This window comes from Pipistrellus hanaki (assembly GCF_964339955.1).
Source record: "Pipistrellus hanaki genome assembly, chromosome: 1".
In the NCBI taxonomy this organism is placed as follows: Eukaryota; Metazoa; Chordata; class Mammalia; order Chiroptera; family Vespertilionidae; genus Pipistrellus; species Pipistrellus hanaki.
In genome coordinates, this window is record NC_140503.1 from 44,749,682 (window position 1) to 44,768,675 (window position 18,994).

The 18,994-nt window shown below is 41.7% G+C and overlaps 1 protein-coding gene across 2 annotated transcripts; it reads right to left on the reverse strand.

Moving 5' to 3' along the window:
* Positions 1 to 209: 209 nt before the first annotated feature.
* Positions 210 to 18,621, reverse strand: LACTB (lactamase beta). Of its 2 annotated transcripts, none has more exons than XR_014795274.1 (6): positions 18,168 to 18,621; positions 17,667 to 17,733; positions 15,840 to 16,030; positions 15,219 to 15,570; positions 13,351 to 13,512; positions 210 to 5,047 (listed from the first exon to the last, which is right to left on the reverse strand). XR_014795274.1 is itself a non-coding variant. In XM_084887214.1 (6 exons), the coding sequence occupies exons 1-6, from the start codon at positions 18,537 to 18,539 to the stop codon at positions 4,516 to 4,518; spliced, it is 1,680 nt and encodes a 559-aa protein (XP_084743340.1). In that variant the 5' UTR covers positions 18,540 to 18,618; the 3' UTR covers positions 210 to 4,515. The 2 variants fall into 2 exon arrangements, 1 of the variants encoding a protein (XP_084743340.1); XM_084887214.1 differs by having other exon boundaries at positions 13,351 to 13,516; positions 18,168 to 18,618.
* Between the last annotated feature and the right edge of the window lie 373 nt (positions 18,622 to 18,994).

Consider the following 18,994-nt stretch of genomic DNA (forward strand, 5'->3'; position numbering starts at 1 on the left):
ACTGTCCTCCCTTGCTGGCCATCTTGTGTCCACATGGGGGTAGCCATATTGTGTGTTGGTATTTGTACCTGTGTATTTGTATTCTTTTGTGTTTTGTGTTTGTATTCTTAAGTCCATAAATGTCTTTTTCATTTTATTTCACATTTTAATCCTCACCTATTTATTGAAATATCAACCATGGTCAATTTGCATATCATTATATTATTAGATAGAAGTCTGGTGCACGGGTTTGGGCCAGCTGGTTTGCCCTGAAGTGTGTCCCTGATCAGGGTGGGGGTTCCCTTGGGGCATGGGATGGCCTGGACGAGGGGCCTGTGGAGGTTTGGTCACGGGGAAGGGGGTGTGGGGGGGAGCTGCCACTGCCTTCTGGACCAAGAGCTCAGCAGACATTAGCTTTAGTCCTGCTCAGTTCTTTTTCATTTTCTTATTTCACATTTTAATCCTCACCTATTTATTGAAATACCAACCCATTGCCTCCCATTCGTGCCCTCCCTGGGGATCAAACCCGCAACCTAGGTATGTGTCCTCACTGGAATTGAACCCATGACTTTTTGGTATATGGGACAACGCTCCAACCAATTGAGCCACCTGGCCAGGCACTTATTTCCCATTTTATAGATCATGCTATGTATTTAAAAGAGTGGATGCATAAAAGCATGACTACTATGTCATCCTTCATATTTATATATTAATGTAAAAGGTATCAATTTTTAAAATTTGCAGCCAGATTTACTAAAATCCCAATACGTATTTTTTTTGCCTTTTATTAGATCTGTAAATTTTTTGAGAAATTGTACAGTGCCCATTTGTAATTTGCTCCATTCATTTAATTTTTTGAGACTTTTTTTCTATCTTATAGGAAGGCAAGATAATGGTTAAACAATTTTTAGAGTCAGGTATACCTGGGTTTGAAACAAGTTCAAATGGTCAATGGTTATGTGATCTTGGGCAAAAAGATGTTATTAATTTCTACTTTATAGGGTTGTTTTGAAGGTGCAATGAAACAACATATACAGAATGCTTAGCACAGTGCCTGACACAGAGTGCTGTTAATAGAATTTAGCCCGGTCAGGGTGGCTTAATTGGCTGAGTGTTGTCTCATGCACCCAAAGGTTGCAGGTTCGATTCCTGGTCAGGGCACATAACTAGGTTGCTGGTTCAATTCCTGGAGGCAACAGATTGGTGTTTCTCATGTGGATGCTTCTCTCCTCTATGCATGTCCTTGGGTGAGGATTAATTTTTTTAAGTGTTTATTTAAATAAAAAGATCTTATCAAGTACTCTCAAGTTCTACTTTTTCTCCCAAATTATTTACACACCTGTTATCACACCAGAGTATAGTTGTGTTAACTATTGCTACAAAGCAAGCCACCCCAAAACTTAGTGGTTTAAAATAAGGATGATTTATTATTTCTCATGATTCTGTGGGTTGGACTCACTCACGTGGCTGCATTCAGCTAGAGGTTTAACTGCTTTGGAAGGTCCAAAATGGCTTCAGTCACATGGCTGGCAGCTGGTGCTGGCTGGCAGCTGGTGCTGGTTGGCAGCTGGGGCACCTCAGTTCTCCAGGTGGCCTCTCATGTCCCAGGAAGCTATTAGAGCTTCTGTATTCCATGGCAGCCCCGGGGCAGTGTTCTTAGAGGGCGAAAACAAGCTTGAAGGCCTCCTAAAGCCTATGCTCTGGAACTTGTGCACCCTTCCCACCACATTCTGTGGGTCAGAGAAGCCACACAGTCAGCCCAGACTCAAGGGCGTGGACAAACAGGTTCCACCACTGGTTGGGAAGAGCAGCAAATCAAGTTGCAAAGGAAAAAAGGGATGGGGAGAATAAAGGATAAAGAAGGCCTAATATATAGTGGTGGAGAATGATTTGACTGGGTGGTGGGCACACAATGCAATATATAGGTTATGTATCATAGAAATGTACACTTGAGCCGAAACCGGTTTGGCTCAGTGGTAGAGCGTCGGTCTGCGGACTGAAAGGTCCCAGGTTCGATTCCGGTCAGGGGCATGTACGTTGGTTGCGGGCACATCCCCAGTAGGGGGTGTGCAAGAGGCAGCTGGTCAATGTTTCTCTCTCATCGATGTTTCTAGCTCTCTATCTGTCTCCCTTCCTCTCTGTAAAGAAATCAATAAAATATATTAAAAAAAAAAAAAAAGAAATGTACACTTGAAACCTGTATGACCCTATTGACTAGTGTTACCCAATAAATTAAAAAAATTATATTTGATTTGCTTTTAGTCACATATCTAATGTTTAACATTTAAAATAACATTAAAAAATAGGTATGACATTTTTATATTTATCAAAGAGAGCATGAATTGAAAAAGTTTACAAACATGAATACAAGATCTGTGGATCAGGAGAAGCAAGAAAAAAGGTGAAATGGATCTTTTAGCAGATTTTTTCATATTTCAATCAACTTAGAGATGTCCATCTACCTTTGTATACTGAAGTGAAAAGTGAAGAAACAGGCTTAGGGTTCAGAATGATAGAAAACCTTCCTTTTATTAGAGTGTATAAAAAACAATTTTCTTTTGAAATTTTTTGAATTCAATTTAGTTTCCAATATACATATGTATGGCTGTTACAACAAAATTTCCCATATGTCCACACTACAATAAGCTATTTTTGGAGCCAGTCTCCAAGATATCTCTCAATGATCCCTACCTCTGGTATTTAGCCTTTGTGTAGTCGTCTCTCAAACTGAATCAGGGTTGGTCTTGTGACCAACAGAATTTGGCATAAATAATGGTATATGATTTACAAGTCTAGATTATAAAATACATTGTGGCTTTTGCCTTTTTCATTCTTCATGCAATCTGAAGGAAGCCATGGAATAGTCAAGCATACCCTGGAGAGGCTCATGTGATGAAAAATAGACCTTCTGCAAAAATCCAGTAAGTAAGCCCTTGTGCCTATAGCCACATGGATGAGCCATCTTGGAATCAGATCCTCCAGAACCAGTCAAGCCTAATTTTAAACTATATTACAAAGCTACAGTAATCAAAACAGTATGGTACTGGCATAAAAATAGATAGATCAATGAACTAGAATAGGGAGTCCAGAAATAAATCCTCACTGATACAATCAACTAATCTCCAACAAAGGAGGGAAGTATACAATTAGGGTAAAGATAGTTGCTTCAATAGGTCGCAGTGTGAAAACTGAACAAATAGTGCCAAGTTTCTTACACTATGTACAAAAATAAACTCAAAATGAATTAAAAACTTAAATGTAAGACCCGAAACTATAAAAATGCTAGAAGAAAACATAGACAGTAAATTCTTTGATGGTCTTAGCAATATCTTTTTGGATATGTCTCCTCGGGCAAGGTGAACAAATAAACAAAAAGTAAACAAGTGGGACTACATTAAACTGAAAGTTTTTACATAGTGAAGAAAAACATCAACAAAAATAAAAATGACAACCTACTGAATAGGAGCAGATATTCATAAATGATACATCTGATAAGGAGTTAACCTCCAAAATATATAGGGAACTCATACAACTTAATGCCAAATCCCCTCCCCCCAAACAATCCAATTAAAAAGTTGGCAGTAGAATAAGTAGCCATTTTTCCAAAGAGTACATACTCATGGCCCACAGACATATGTAAAGATGCTCAGCATCACTAATCATCAAGGAAATGCAAATAAAAAGCAATGAGATATCATCTCAAGCAGTTGGAATAGCTTTCATCAAAACAAAAAATCCTTGTGCACTATTTGTGGGATTATAAATTGGTGCACCCAGATGGAAAACTGCATGGAGATTCTTCAAAAAATTACAAATATAGCTGCCATATGACCCAGCACTTTCATTTCTGGGTATTTACCCAAATAAAATAAAAATACTAATTCAAGAAGATCTATACACTCCTATGTTCATTGCAGCATTACTTACAATAGCCAAGATATGGAAGCAATCTAGGTATCCATTGATAGATGAGTTGCTAAAGAAGTGGCATATGTATACAACAGAACATTATGCAGCAATAAAAAAAGAGTGGACCTAGATGGTATTATGCTAAGTGAAATAAATCACACAGAGAAATATAAGCACTATTTGATTCCACTTTTATGTGAAATCTAAAACAACCAAAACAAATTAATAAACAAAACAAAACAGGTTCATAGATAGAGAACAAGATGATGGTTATCAAAGAGGAGTTGGTGAGGGGATGGATTTTTAAAAAAGGGAAAAAAAACAGCAATATTTGGAGGTTCCTACTAAATGAGATTTTCTCTATTTTACACATTCAAAAAGTATATATTTTCATCAGAATATTTTATTTCAAGAATTTTTTTTCAAAAAGTAAATACAATATTACTTCCCTGAGTATAAACTAACTTACCCTACAATAAAAGACAATTACAAAATTAAACAATTAGAGGTACATATCTTCTGCATTCAATTATACTATGTTACAAATTTATTCTTAAAAACCTCATGTATTTTGGAACTTTAGTTAATGTCTAAAAAAGCAAAACAGTTCATTTTGCACCTGTGACCTTAAGGCATGTCTGGTCTGTCTTTATCAAATTCCAGAGCAATCTTTAAAGCAGTGCTATTGAGTCCAACAGACTGCATGTTACAGATGATGGACACAACTATTCCTCTTGGAGGAACCTTGTTACGTACAGATTCTGCATCCAGTTCTTCAGGAAGGACCAGCAGGACGCTGCTGGCCCCCACAGCACCCCCAGTATGTGAGGCGTAATGCCGCTGCTTCCTACAGGAGCCGTACGTTTGCTTCTTTTCCACGACACCCCAGGCCATTGCGTATTTACCCTCTCGATCCCAAGACATCTCTGTGTTAGGGACTGGTGTCCAAATCGTAACCATTGTTTCTGGTTTGAGATATCCAGGCAAAAGATTTTCATTTGAGTTCTTAAACAGCCCGACTTGGTAACCATACAGCATAGCATTCCCAAATTTCAGAAGGTCACCCACTGTAGACAGAAAGCCACCACCAGCCCACTTATAGGAGTTGTCCACGTAAGGTGTGTTGACAAGATGTCTCTTTTTATTGTAAACGTAAAATCTAAAATAAAATAAGAATGGTGATTAAAAAATTTAATGCTCTATCATTGACTTTACACATGAAAACGAATAGGAAAATGTACACGAGACAGATTGCATTTCACTGTAGTAATCATACACTCGCAGGAACTAACCACTAATTTTCAGTATGATTCAGATCTTAATGAATACAAATAACTGAGTAAACTACTCTAATTGCCTCGGGAATTAAAGCATCGAAAGTGGGTTGTTTTTTCCATTTTCACGCTTGTCCTTACTGAGTATATCAAACTTTAAATAACTGCAAAAAATGTAATGATTAAGATTACACATGCCCAGTTAGCATGGCTCGGTGGCTGAGTGTTGACCTATGAACCAGGAGGTCATGGTTTGATTCCTGGTCCAGGCACGTGCCTGAGTTGTAGGCTTGTTCCCTAGTAGGGGGTGCACAGGGCGCGGCCGATCAATGATTCTCTCTCATCATTGATGTTTCTATCTCTCCCTCTCCCTACCTCTCTGAAATAAATTTTAAAAAAAAAGAGACATGGAGAGTATAAATAGCTTATACTCTCACTAGAGGCCTGGTGCACAAAATTTGTGCACGGGGGAGGGGGGATGGAGGGAAAGGTTCCCTCAGCCTGGCCTGTGCCCTCTTGCAGTCCAGGAGCACTTAGCAGACATCCCTCTCGCAGTCCAGGACCCCTTGCTCCTTACTGCCTGCCTGCTCACTACTCCTTACAGTTCAGTTCACTGCTCCTTAGTGCTGCTGCGGAGGCAGGAGAGGCTCCCACCACAGCCACTACGCTGGCTCGCCGCTGTGAGCCTGGCTTCTGGTTGAGCAGCGCTCCCCCTGTGGGATCACACTGACCACCAGGTGGCAGCTCCTGTGTTGAATGTCTGCCCCCTGGTGGTCAGTGCATGTCATAGCAACTGATTGTTCTGCTGTTTGGTCAATTTACATATTAGGCTTTATTATATAGGATAGCTTATACCACATTCACACAGCTTGTAAGTGGCACACTGAATTTAAATCCAGGCAGTCTGGCATTTCTTTTCACTGCTTTAGCATCCTATCTTGTCAAATGAAGACAAAAATATCTATTTGCAGAGTTAGGAATATATGTATTCTAAACACTGCATATTTCTGGCAGGTACTTAATAGATGATGGTTGTTATTTACTCATTCATTCAACAATTATTGATGGAGCACTCACTCTGTGTTAGGGACTGTTTGGATGCTGGGATAAAGCATTAAACAAAAGAGACAGTGTCTGACCTCATGAGGTTTCTATGCTAATATGAGGAGGCTGTAACATAAATGAGGTAAATAAAATGAAATCACAAAATAATTAAACAAAAAATGGAATGTGGTTCAGGAGAATCCTTTCTTTCAAGATTCATAATAAAATGATGCTCTTAGGTTTTTAGTATCCTAACTGTCTCACTCTAATGATCTTTGTGTTCATTCTACTTTGGCTATGCAAAAGCACTGTCAGACCTGGATCTCACCATTACTTTGAACTGTTTTATCTCTAAGGTCTCAGATTCAGAAATTTTTTCCTAGGACTTCGATTCTTCCAGCTCTCCAATGAACCTGCTCTCTATGTCCTCCCTCTATTCCCCTCCCTTAAAAATTCATAACTTCGGAGGGACTGTGGGTATACTTTTAAAAGTAACTCCTCTTTCTTCCTTCAAGATTCTTATATGTCCCCTAAAAGCCCAAGTCATACTATTGAGTGAAGCAGGGGTGGCCATAGGTATGTGCTTTAAAGATTAAAAGGAAAAGTCTACAGCCCGGCCAGCATGGCTCAGTGGTTGAGCATCAAACTATGAACCAGACGGTCATGGTTCTATTCCCAGTCAGGGCATAGGCCCATGTTACAGGCTTAATCCCCAGTGTGGGACCTGAGGAGGCAGCCAATCAGTGATGTTTCTATCTCTCTCTCTTCCTCTCCCTTCCCCTCAGAAATCAATAAAAATATTTTTTTTTAAAAGAAAAAGTCTATAGAGAATCTTAATATGCTCTCTTGAGAACCAATAACTTGATATGTGGTCTTTTCATGTCTCAAAAGGAATTAAACCAAGTGAATCTCTTCCAAACCTTCTCATATTTTCCTCTCCATTAAAATCTTGGTTGACTCTCTTGACCTCAACTCTTATATACAATAAGAAGCTAAACTCTAACATTCGGCCTAAACACTGATTACACTTGAAATTCCAGGCCAATCAAATCTAAAGAAAGCCAAATAATAGAAATGTTACTGCTGTAATTAGCTAATCCTATAAAATAAAAGGCTAATATGCAAATCGACGGAGGGAGCACCGCTCAGCCAGAAGCCCTGAGCTGGGCTCACAGCTGGCAAGCGCAGGGGAGGTACCTCGGCAGGAGACTCTTCTACCTCCTGGCAGCGCTAAGGACCCCTTGGGAGCAGGCCTAAACCAGCCAGTGGACATCCCCTGATGGGTCCCGACTGCCTGAGGGCACAGGCCAGGCTGAGGGACCTGCCCCCAGTGCACAAATGTCATGCATTGGGTCCCTAGTCATTAATATTAGAAAGTAGCAAAAGAAAGGCCAGACGTTATAAGCTTGGCCATCTGGGCAGTTTCACCAGAAAGCTGCAACTTAGTATTCCCCAGGGAACCATCTGGCCCATTCCCTGCAGATTACCGGGGGAAGAGACTGGGCAAAGGGGAGATGGATGCATGCGAAGGTAAGTTGGGGTGCCTGTTAGAGATCATTGGCTAGAGGAGATGGAGCCTATGCAAGCCTGTGAAAATGTGGGAATACATAACCCCCAGACAAAGGAGTTCTCTCTCTCTCTCTTAGATCTTGTGGCTCTCTTGTTCCTCTGGTTTTGCTCCTGCGTCCTTGCATTTGCCAGTGTTCCTCCATAGCCATGTGGTCCTACAGGCCACATGGCCCATGGCCATGGATATATATATTTTTAAATATATTTTATTGATTTTTTACAGAGAGGAAGAGAGAGGGATAGAGAGTTAGAAACATCAATGAGAGAGAATCATCGATCAGCTGCCTCTTGCACACCCCCTACTGGGGATGTGCCCGCAACCAAGGTACATGCCCCTGACCGGAATCGAACCCGGACCTTTTAGTCCGCAGTCCGACGCTCTATCCACTGAGCCAAACCGGTTTCGGCGGCCATGGATATCTTAAACTCAATGGACTGATGAACTGCAGCTGGGAACACAAGCTAAACTAGCCTAACGCTGGATTGGATTATGCAAATATGGAACGGAAACTCTGGGCAACGGCTTTGATCTCAGCCCTGCTAAAGACACAGCTGGACTTCTTCCTTGGCAGGACGAAGGGAAATGGAGCCTTGGAAACTCAGGGATGTAATTTCATGCAAATAAATGCCATTCATTCTCCTGTGCAAGTCTCAGAAAATTCCTTTTCTTGTGACATCGCAAGAACCCCACTTTCAGGGACAACTGATAGGGACATGAAAAGCTCCTCACTGGCAACAGAAATACATTTTCTTATTGAGAAGCATAGTTCTTAGAGTGAGCTCCAAGTCTGTAAACTAGGAGAGAAGTACTAATATATTTTGGCTAATAATCAGCTTTGTGTAAAGCATTTCAAACCACTTATTTCAAAGTTGGAAATAAGAATTTCTCAGTCATTCATCCTTTAAAATACAAAACTGTGGAGAATTCCAGACTTTATTATAGAATTTTAAACTTCAAATAGATTTTAGACTTTAATCCCTTGAATCCTTTTCACAGAGGAAAAATTAATGGCTTTTCATAAAAGTAATTTGTTCAGCTGGATAACCTTATTTTAATTTCTTAAGGAATTTCTGCTTTAAAAAGAGTGGGATAGAGATAAGTTCTTTAGTCAGTAACTGGGACACCTTTGTAACTGAATCACTGATGGAATGATGCCAGGTGACTAGCAGCCTCATCCTACTTAAGAACCTCTAGCTTCCACACAAGAACATTACATAACCACAGAAATCTACACCTACAAACTTAGAAATTCAGAACACTTTTATTTTGCCCTAGCCAATTTGGTTCAGTGGATAGAGTGTCAGTCTGCGGACTGAAGGGTCGCAGGTTCAATTCCGGTCAAGGGCACATGCCCGGGTGGTAGGCCTGATCTCCAGTAGGGAGTGTGCAGGAGGCAGCCAATCAATGATTCTCTCTCTTCATTGATGTTTCTATTTTTCTCTTCCTCTCCCTTCCTCTCTGAAATTAATAAAAATATATTTTAAAAATTTTAAGACTTTTATTTTTTAAATACTTCTTAAATGCCTTTGGAAACAATTATGCAGTAACTTTGTATTTTATTGTCATGAGAAGTTAAAAAACCCAAAGAATGTAAAATGCATATTAAAAAACCGATCCCACTTTAACATTCAGCTTTAACATCTGGATTGAATCTACTACTAGAGTCTGTCAGCTGAAGGCATAAGAAGCAAGACTTATTTTTAGAAGATAATCTAGAAAATAAAAGATAATAAATAATAATAAAAAAAAAGATAATACCAGAAAGTAAAGGCCATATCGATACTGTCAAAATACAGCAATACTTCAAAAAACATTCTATTTGGTTTTGGTCTCATCCTCTCTAATAAAGAGTAATATGCAAATTGACCATACCACAGCTACACCCACGAGCCATGCCCACCAGCCAATCAGAGCAAGTATGCAAATAAACCCAACCAAGATGGCTACAGCCACAGAGAGCAGGAGGGAGGCTTGGGTTTCCCTGGCAACGGAGGAAGCCAAGCTTTCCGCCTGCCCTTGTAGGCCTAGGCCTCCACTCAATGCTACAAAGTTTCAATTATAGAAGGTAAACAAATTCCAACAGAAATGGCTGCAGGAAGCTTGGCTCCGCTCTAGGCTACAAAGTTTCAATTGTAGAAGATACATAAATCCCAGATACCAGGGCCTCTGCTTGGGTTGTCAGGGGGCATGGCTGGCCTGCAAACCACCACAGGCCCTTCGCTCAAGCTACCCCACACACCAAGGGAACCCCCACCCTGATCTGGGACACCCTTCAGGGCAAACCAGCCAGCCCCCACAAATGCAATAGGCCTCTATCCTATCTAATAAGAGAGTAATATGCAGATTGACCATCACTCCAACACATAAGATGGCTGTCTCCATGTGGTCAAAGATCCTGCACCCATGTGGACACAAGATGGCCACCACAAGATGGCCAGCAGGGGAAGGCAGTTAGGAGGGACCAGGCCTGCAAGGGAGGGCAATTGGGGGCAATCAAGCCTGCAGGGGAGGGCAGCTAGAGGCAAACAAGCTGGCAGGGGAGCAGTTAGGCATCAATCAGGCTGACAGCAGAGTGGTTAGAGGGTGATCAGGCTGACAGGCAGAAGCAGTTAGGGGCAATCAGGAAGGCAGGTAAGTGAGCAGTTGGGAGCCAGCAGTCCTGGATTGTGAAAGGGATGTCCAACTGCCCGTTTAGGCCTGATCCTGGTGGTTCGGGCCTAAATGGGCAGTCAGACATCCCTTGAGGGGTCCCAGATTAGAAAGGGTGCAGGCTGGGCTGAAGGACATTCTCCCTCTGTGCACGAATTTTGTGTACTGGGCCTCATCATAAATTAATCACTCATTAAACAAATGATAGCTGCTCTGCAGTCTATACAATCATAGATCAGTAATTTTCAGTTTATAAAAGAAGCCCAATGACACATAATTTTCTCCTCTCCCTTATATAAAAGTCTAGGCATTCATTATTAAATGCCAAAATCTAAATCAAAATAAGGTCATGCATCTCTGCCATCTTTATTAGAGAATCTTTTTTAGATTCAATTGACAACCTATGGCATTTGTCAATTTTTCTTATGTATTCCAGTAATATATAATGTTGGACAAAAAACCTCCACAAAAAAAACACTAAGAGTCTCTGAACTGGTTGAGAACTACAGGCCATTTAAAAAAATTAAAATTCATTGCTTGCTACTAACCCAAATTCTTTTAGGTCCAAAAAAAGTCTCCTTCAGTCTGACTAGCAATGCACATTTAAGTCCTTTAAGCTGATAACTTAAAATGATAATTTAACTAAATACAACAGGAGATTAAATAAAACTCATGTGGAGATAGGAGGATAAAGCTAAAAATATTCCACTATTCATCTATTTCAAGTGCCATTAAACCATTTAAATAAAGCATGTACTAATGGAAATAGGCAACAGTTGATTAAAGTGTACTTTTCTAACAAATCAAATAATTAGAGTAAAATGGAAAAGTCATTAGCTTCAAAACGTTCTCTCAATGCCCCTTTACAGGTTACTAATAACATTACAATAAATTTTTCATTTTCTATATTTCAATGAAATTACTTTCAAATTTTTATAGTGCAGAAAACTGGCAGGTACTATCTCAACAAAGCAATTAAAATTGCCATCACTGCCGAAACCAGTTTGGCTCAGTGGTAGAGCATCGGTCTGCAGACTGAAAGGTCCCAGGTCAGGGGCATGTACGTTGGTTGCGGGCACATCTCCAGTAGGGGGTGTGCAAGAGGCAGCTGGTCGGTGTTTCTCTCTCATCGACGTTTCTAGCTCTCTATCACTCTCCCTTCCTCTCTGTAAAAAATCAATAAAAATATATTTAAAAAAAAATTTTTTTTTTAAATTGCCATCACCAATAATGGGGCAAACTGATATCATGACAGTTCTGCTATAAAGAACATTATTTGGATAATTGGCAAAATTTGAATAAGGTCTGTAGATTTGATAAAAGCATTGTGTCAATGTTAATTTCCTTAGTATCCTGGTTTTTAGAAAATACACATTTCAATCTTTACCAGTAAAGGAATACCATGCCTGCAACTTATTTTTAAATGATTCAAGAAGAGAAAACCAAAAACATATCCTAATATATAAAACACCAGGAGCCATCACTGCCAAAACAACTGAGTGGATGACTGAACAGCAGGCTGCATGGGGCAACTAGGCCGGAGGTTGGGGGGGGGAGGGGGTGGAAAGAAGGGGGAGACAGTTGAGGGTGACCAGGCCGACAGTGGGGGCAGTGAGGGGTGACCAGGCTGGCAGAGGGGGTTAGTTGGGTATGACCAGGCTGGTGGAGAGGCAGTTGGGGGTGAACAGGCCAGCAGGGGGGCAGTAAGGGGTGACCAGGCCAGCAGAGGGGGGGGGGCAGTTAGGGGCGACCAGGCCAGTGGGGAGGCAGTTGGGATGACCAGGTTAGCAGGCAGAGATGGTTAGGGGTGAGCAGGCTGGTGGTCGGGAACAGTTAGGGGTGATCAGGCAGGCAGGCAGAGGCAGTTAGGGGTGATCAAGCTGCTGGGGGGGGGGAGGGGAATTAGGGGCAATCAGGCAGGCAGGTAGGTGAGCAGTTAGGAGGTAGCGGTCCCGAATTATGAGAGGGATGTCCGATTGTCGGTTTAGGCCCCATCTCCGAATTTGGCAACCCCCTACTCCTGCTACCACCCTGGATCAGGCCTAAACCGGTAGTCAGACATCCCCCAAGGGATCCCAGATTAGAGAGGGTGCAGGCTGGGCTGAGGGGACTACCCCCCATGCACAAACTTCATGCACCGGTCCTCTAGTACAGTGTTTCCCAAACTTCTCTCATGATGAGAATCACCTGGTGGAGTTGTTAAAATACAGATTCCTGAATCCCAACTAAGAAGTGCTAAACTAGAATTTTTTGGAACATATAGGTAAAATTGTATACTTAACTACTAGTTAAGTTGGAATATATGCAGGAAGGGGTGACCAGGCCAGCGGAGGAGGGTGGGGGGACTGTTACCTATATGTTCCTAAAAATTCTAGTTTAGCACTTCTTAGTTGGGATTCAGGAATCTGTATTTTAACAACTTCACCAGGTGATTCTCATCATGAGAGAAATTTGGGAAACACTGCTCTAGTAGATAGATAATGCAAATGTGGTAAAATGATAACATTTGTAGAATCTGGGTGAAGAGTATATGGAAATTCTTTATATAACTTATCAATAACATTTCTATAAGTATAAAATTATTTCAAAATAAAAGTTAAAACAATTAAAAATAACAAACGATAAATAAAACATTAGTTTATAAACATGAAAAAGAGATGGTTGAAGAGCAAATTATAGATGCCAAAGAGGGGTGCAATTTTGGTTTAATTATTCATGTGGTTAAATTATTATTGCTGTCTTTCATCTAAGAATATTGGGAATATTTTACAAACACACTTTATAAATGGAAAAACAGATATGTAGAAAAGCTTCCAAAATGTGACACACAAGTTGATTTTGTAAAGAAGATAAAATTTGAGTTTTAATTGATAACATAGTATTAAGATGTGATATAGCTAGACACACCAAAAAATATTCATTTACCTTGCTCTGTTGTAAATCACTGGTTCATGTTCTTCCTGCACAGTTGTTAGCATATCCAAGTCATGAAATATTTTCTGCATATATTCCAAAAATTTATATCCTGAAGCTCTTTCAATTATGGCTGCCAGTAGGGTATAGCCAAAAGTTGAATACAAAAACTGACTACCTTGAGACATCATTGCAAGGAGGAAAAAAGAGAAAATAATTCATAACATGTAAAATACTTTTCCATTAAAAACTGGTATATACCTTAAAACTGGAATATTTTAGTTCAGCATTTATAAAAGATCATGGATGATATCTTATTCAGCTCTGTAATGGCCCTACTTATTCCATGTGCCTAAAACATGAATAAAATGATGATATTGTAAAAAAGTAAACAAATGATCCTACCTCAAACATAAAAATTCTACAAACTGGCAACAAACTAGGAAGAGAAACAAAAGCAAATTTGGATTCTTTAGTCAACTATCTTGTTTCTAATGTACCTTAAGGCATTAGTAGTTATACAAGTTGCTTATGGCATAAGTAGTTATACAAGTTATTTTAATAAAACATATCTAAATATACATAAAAGCCTAACCAACTGGTTGACTGGCCAACTGGCCGGTAGCTATGATATGTACTAACTACCAGGGGGCAGACGCTCAATGCAGGAATGGAAACCACAGACATGGGAACATGAACAAACTGATGAATCTCAGAGGGAAGGGGGTAGGGAGAGGGCAGAAAGAGATTAACCAAAGATCTTATATGTGTACTAGAGGCCCAGTGGGAGACCCTCAGCCTGGCCTATGGGAATCAGGCTAAAACCAGCTCTCCAACATCCCCTGAGGACACAGGCCAGGCCAAGAGACCCCACAGGTGCAGGAATATATAAACCTTATTTCAAATACATATTCAAATACACATTCAAATATATACCTTTATCTCATTGTGGATTCTGGAAATGTAGATTGTACCATCTGTACTAAAAATGGGTGAGAACCTTATTTTTAAAGACAAAATCCATAATCACATTTCTTTGCCAATACTGATTATACCTACATAATGGTATAATGGTAGAAGCATCTTTCAATATGAAAATGGAATAAAAAATAAATCTATGGTAAGTTTAAAGATAAGAAGTGGTTTCAGTAGGTGTCATACAAAAATATACAAAAACGAAGGGAGTTATTTTTATATATTAATTTTTTTGGAAATAAAATTAAGTTGATGAACACTGATTTAAGAAATGAAGGCACAAAATAAGTTGAGCAATTTAAAGTCTAACTAAGCCCGGCCGGCAAGGCTCAGTGATTGAGCATCAACCTATGAACCAGGAGTTACAGTTTGATTCCCTGTCAGAGCACATGCCCGGGTTTTGGGCTCAATCCCCAGTGGGGAGCATGCAGTAGGCAGTTAATCAATGATTCTCATCATTGATGTGTCTGTCTCTCTCTCTCTCTCTCCCTCTCTCCCTTCTCTGAAATCAAAAAGATATATTAAAAAATAAAGTCTAATTTAAAAAACCAAAATAATAGCAATACATTATCACATCCACTTTGGACTAGATTTTGTTTGGAGAACTATTATTCCAACATTTCTCCATAATCTTTCACAAATATTTTGATATTTAGAATCTACTAAATGACTGGATAGCCTCCATGAGCTAAACCTAAACAAGTAGCTGCCTGGATGTTCGGCAGGAACTATGCTCTGCGCTCTTAATTACTCTTAAGAAATGCAGACGAAAGGCAAGCACTGTCAACAAGATCCGTGCCACAATCATCTACCACACCTAAAGCACTCAGGATGCTATTCTCGATTTTCAGAAAATTAACACTTCAATAATGATGAGTTTGTTACGAGAGGGAATTAACACTCACCTGGTTTAAAGAACAAAGGGTCATTTTTAAATAATCTTAGGGATTCAATTGAATTTTCAAACTTCTCTTTCAAATACAATTCACCTTGTTCAAAATCATTTTTTTTCTTGACAGGTTTGGCATTCCGGCCTTTAGCTTCATTATCCTGCTCTATTTTAGCTTTAGCAAAGTCTTTCTTTTCATTATTTTTGTCTCCTTTATCTTTTAACTCTTTTTCTTGGTCGGAATCCATCATCTCTTTCATCATCTTCAAGGCTTTATAAGCTTTCTCTTCTTTCACCTTTTTCATGTCCTTTTCATAATGACGAATTCCACTTAAATGGGAAATCAATAATCTTGTTGTAACAGAAACCTAATTGTAAAAACATGAAAATTAATTACATTACTGAACTATAACAGAAAGTTAGTAGCCTCAGAATAATGACTCAGTAATATTTTCCATTTTAAACTGCTATTGAAAAAATATGTAATATAGACATCTTTAGGTTTAAATTTCAGAAAATCTCGATTATCATCTAGATAAAAAAAATTAACAATAATTGAAAACAAACCAAAGAAAACTATGCAACCTTTTAAGCCATTAAACGTGCCATTTGTAATATGAACTGTGAGTTTCATTACCTTTTCACCTTCATATTCTTTTTCTGGGAATTCAGGAACATAATGTTGTACTGGAATATCAAGATCAAGTTTTCCTGTTTCCCACAATTTGGCAATAGCAACCATGGTAAGGCTTTTGCTGATACTGGCAATTCTCATAACTGTCTCTGGTTTGCATGGTACACGGTTCTCAACATCGGCATAGCCTAAGCCTTTGAAAAAAAGTCAAAAGTCACCATTAATAACCTTCAAGGTGAAAGGAATCTTGAAAAACTGAAATAATACTATCTTAAAATTTCCTGTATATTCATCTGAAGGAAAGACATTCTACTTTTATAAGTTAATGAAAACTGAACATGCAAGGGATAAGTCTTAACATGGATAACAGTAAGTCTAACAATTTAACCCTGTAACTAAACAGAATTGTGCCTTGTGCACAATAGTAATTTTCCATCTGATTCAAACACTAATTTTTCTCAGCTTATCTAAGCAATTTGGTTATTCTAAATTTCAAATAAATTATTCTACATTCTTTAAAGAAAACATCATTGTTGTTCTTTAGATTATATTTATTCTTGAGTGAGTTTCCACTGAATTCCTTAAAATACCCATCCAATTAAAAACAAGTGAAAAGAGGTCCTGCAAATCCACTTTAGCTAACTATCAATTCAATTCAGCTGCAAATCAGAAAATCAGGGGGAAAAACCCACCACAATAATGTACCACCAATTTAAAGCTCATTCTAGAGAAAATTTAAGTTTGATTTCATCTTCTGGACAGGCTGAAAGTGGAATCCTAAGACACATAAAGAACTGAAATCTGAAAAGAAAAAAGGGGGTACAACGACCTTTTTTAAATCGTAAAGGGATTATACTAAAATATTTGCATAAAAACAAAGCCCCCACCCAGAAACCTAACGTTTATATAACTTTTGTTACAATATTTTTCATAAATTAGGCATTCAGATTAAGCTGTACTTATATTTGGAGGAAGAATCATTTTTTTTTAACTCACTTCCCATAGTAAGAGTGAATAAGTACTACTTTATTTAAATGTCTACCTACTCAAAAAAGTAATAAAGTAGATCATAAACTCATTAAGGACAGGAATCACGTGCCTTTTACAGAATAGGCGACTCAAATTGTTGACTGAATTAAAAAAGAAAAACACAAAATTCTGACGTTTTACCTACTCATTAGAAGCCTGGTACACGAAATTCCTGCACTGAGGCGGCGGCTCTCAGCCTGGCCTGCCCCTTCTCCCAGTCCAGGACCCCATGGAGAGCGGCCTAAGCCGGCAGCTGGACATCCCTCTCACAGTCCAGGATGTCCCCGGTGGAGGCTGGAGATGCTCCTGCCACCATCCATGCTGCGCTGGCTCGTCAGCTGTGAGCCTGGCTCAGGTACTCTGGCTGAGCGGCCCTCCACCTGTGGGAGCGCACTGACCACCAGGGGGCAGCTCTGCTCCTTTGCTTCGGTCATTTTGCATATTAATTACCTTTTATTATATAGGAAAGGAGGATAAGGGTTATCTACAAACATGCAGGCAACAGGTTGTCCTATACACAACTTTCAGAACAACAAATTCAGTCCTTTTAAGAGTGGGTATAGAAATAAGCCATTTTGAAGACTCCGATTTATTCATTAGTTACATTTCAAATCTTACGGACAGAAAACTCGATACATTCTTCTGTTGGACACATTTTCCCCCCCCTCCACAACATGGGTAATTTCACGTAAGCTGAAGGGCATCATTTCATGAGATTCACTCCAAGCAGGAAAAACATCAAGATTTCATTCACCAACTGGCCAAAAAACAAGCTACTCATTGACCCTTTTCTGAGCCTACCTTCTGACCAGATTTCTTTTCCATCTACAGAGACTCCGACCACGATGCCAGGGGCGCCCACCTCATCCTGAGAGCAAGGGGAGAGGCACAGACAGTTCAGAGACTCGCGGAGACACCTCTAGGGGCCATGGGCACTGTCACCCGGGCATCTCCAGGCCCCGCCCACCTCGGCTGCGCCCCGCCCATCCTGACTTCGCCCCGCCCACCCTGGCTGCGCCCCGCCCACCTCGGCTGCAATCTTGCTCTACCCGGAGAGGTGTGACGGATTGGCACCCCGAAAGGGAAAGGGCGGCCCCCAAGCCGGGGCGTGACCTCCTCCCGGAATTGGGCAACCCCCTAAGAGCTTCTGACCACGGCCAGACGGTCGGGAAACGGGAAGTCTTCCTCGGGAGCTGACCGTGGGCATCCCACCGCCCAGGCTGGGGTCGGCCCGGCCCGGGTAGATGACCCCCGAGGGGCCCCCTTCCGGGGTCCCACCGCCAACGCCCCCCGTCGCAGCACCTTGATCCTGTGCAGCAGGTCGCGGCTGCTGTCAATGGCTCTGGCGTAGCGCCCGGGGGTGGACGCCGGCGGGGTCTGCGGAGACGCAGGGGCGAGGGGCTGCTCCCGCGGCGGCGGCGGCAGCTCGGCCTGGGGCGGCGCCTCGGGGGCGGGGGCCGCGGGGGGCGGCGCGGGGGCTGCGCCCCTCAGCGCACCCGCCAGCTTCGCCCCGAGCGCCAGCCCCAGCCCCAGCCCGAGGCCCCCGGCCCAGCCGGGCCCGAGCCGCGGCAGCCCCGGCCCCGCGCGATGGTGGGCTCCGCGCCGCCCGCAGCCCCAGGCCCAGCCCCGCGGCGGCGCGGCCCGGGCCGTCACGGTCAAGGGGAGCCGGTACATGGCGTCTCCGGAGACCCGCAGCTTCGGCGGTCGCGCGGGCCGGGCGGCGGCGGAGGCGCTGGGGGCGGAGGGAGGGGAGGGAGGGATGGGCGGGAGGCGGAGGGCCGGGCGGAGGGCGGCGACCGCACTCAGGCCCGAGCAGTCGACGCCCGAGGGCGGAGCGCCGAGCGCATCGAGATCTTCCTCCTCCCCTCCCTCCCTCCCCAGGGTGTGTCTCTAGATGTGTCATCCTCTCCACCTCCTTCCCTCTCCGATCCAGTGTCACCTCCTCGTAGAAGCCTTCCTAGTCCCTGTTCCCTCGGAGTGCGCGCCTCCCCTGGACGCCGGGGCGCACAGTACCACCTCACACTGCTTCACTGGACCCACCTGAGCCCTCACTAGGCAGGGACCCCCGGTCCTCTGCTCCTGGGGTAGCATCGCACCTCCTTTTCCCTCAGAACCCTCTCCTCTCTCTT

Excerpts from the sequence above, each read along its gene's own strand:
- LACTB (XM_084887214.1), bottom strand. The coding sequence starts at position 18,539 with ATGTACCGGCTCCCCTTGACCGTGACGGCCCGGGCCGCGCCGCCGCGG. Across the intron at positions 15,571-15,839 it reads AAGAATATGAAGGTGAAAAG|GTTTCTGTTACAACAAGATT; the intron begins GTAATGAAACTC and ends TTTTACAATTAG. Across the intron at positions 13,517-15,218 it reads CCCTTTGTTCTTTAAACCAG|GTAGTCAGTTTTTGTATTCA; the intron begins GTGAGTGTTAAT and ends TGATGTCTCAAG.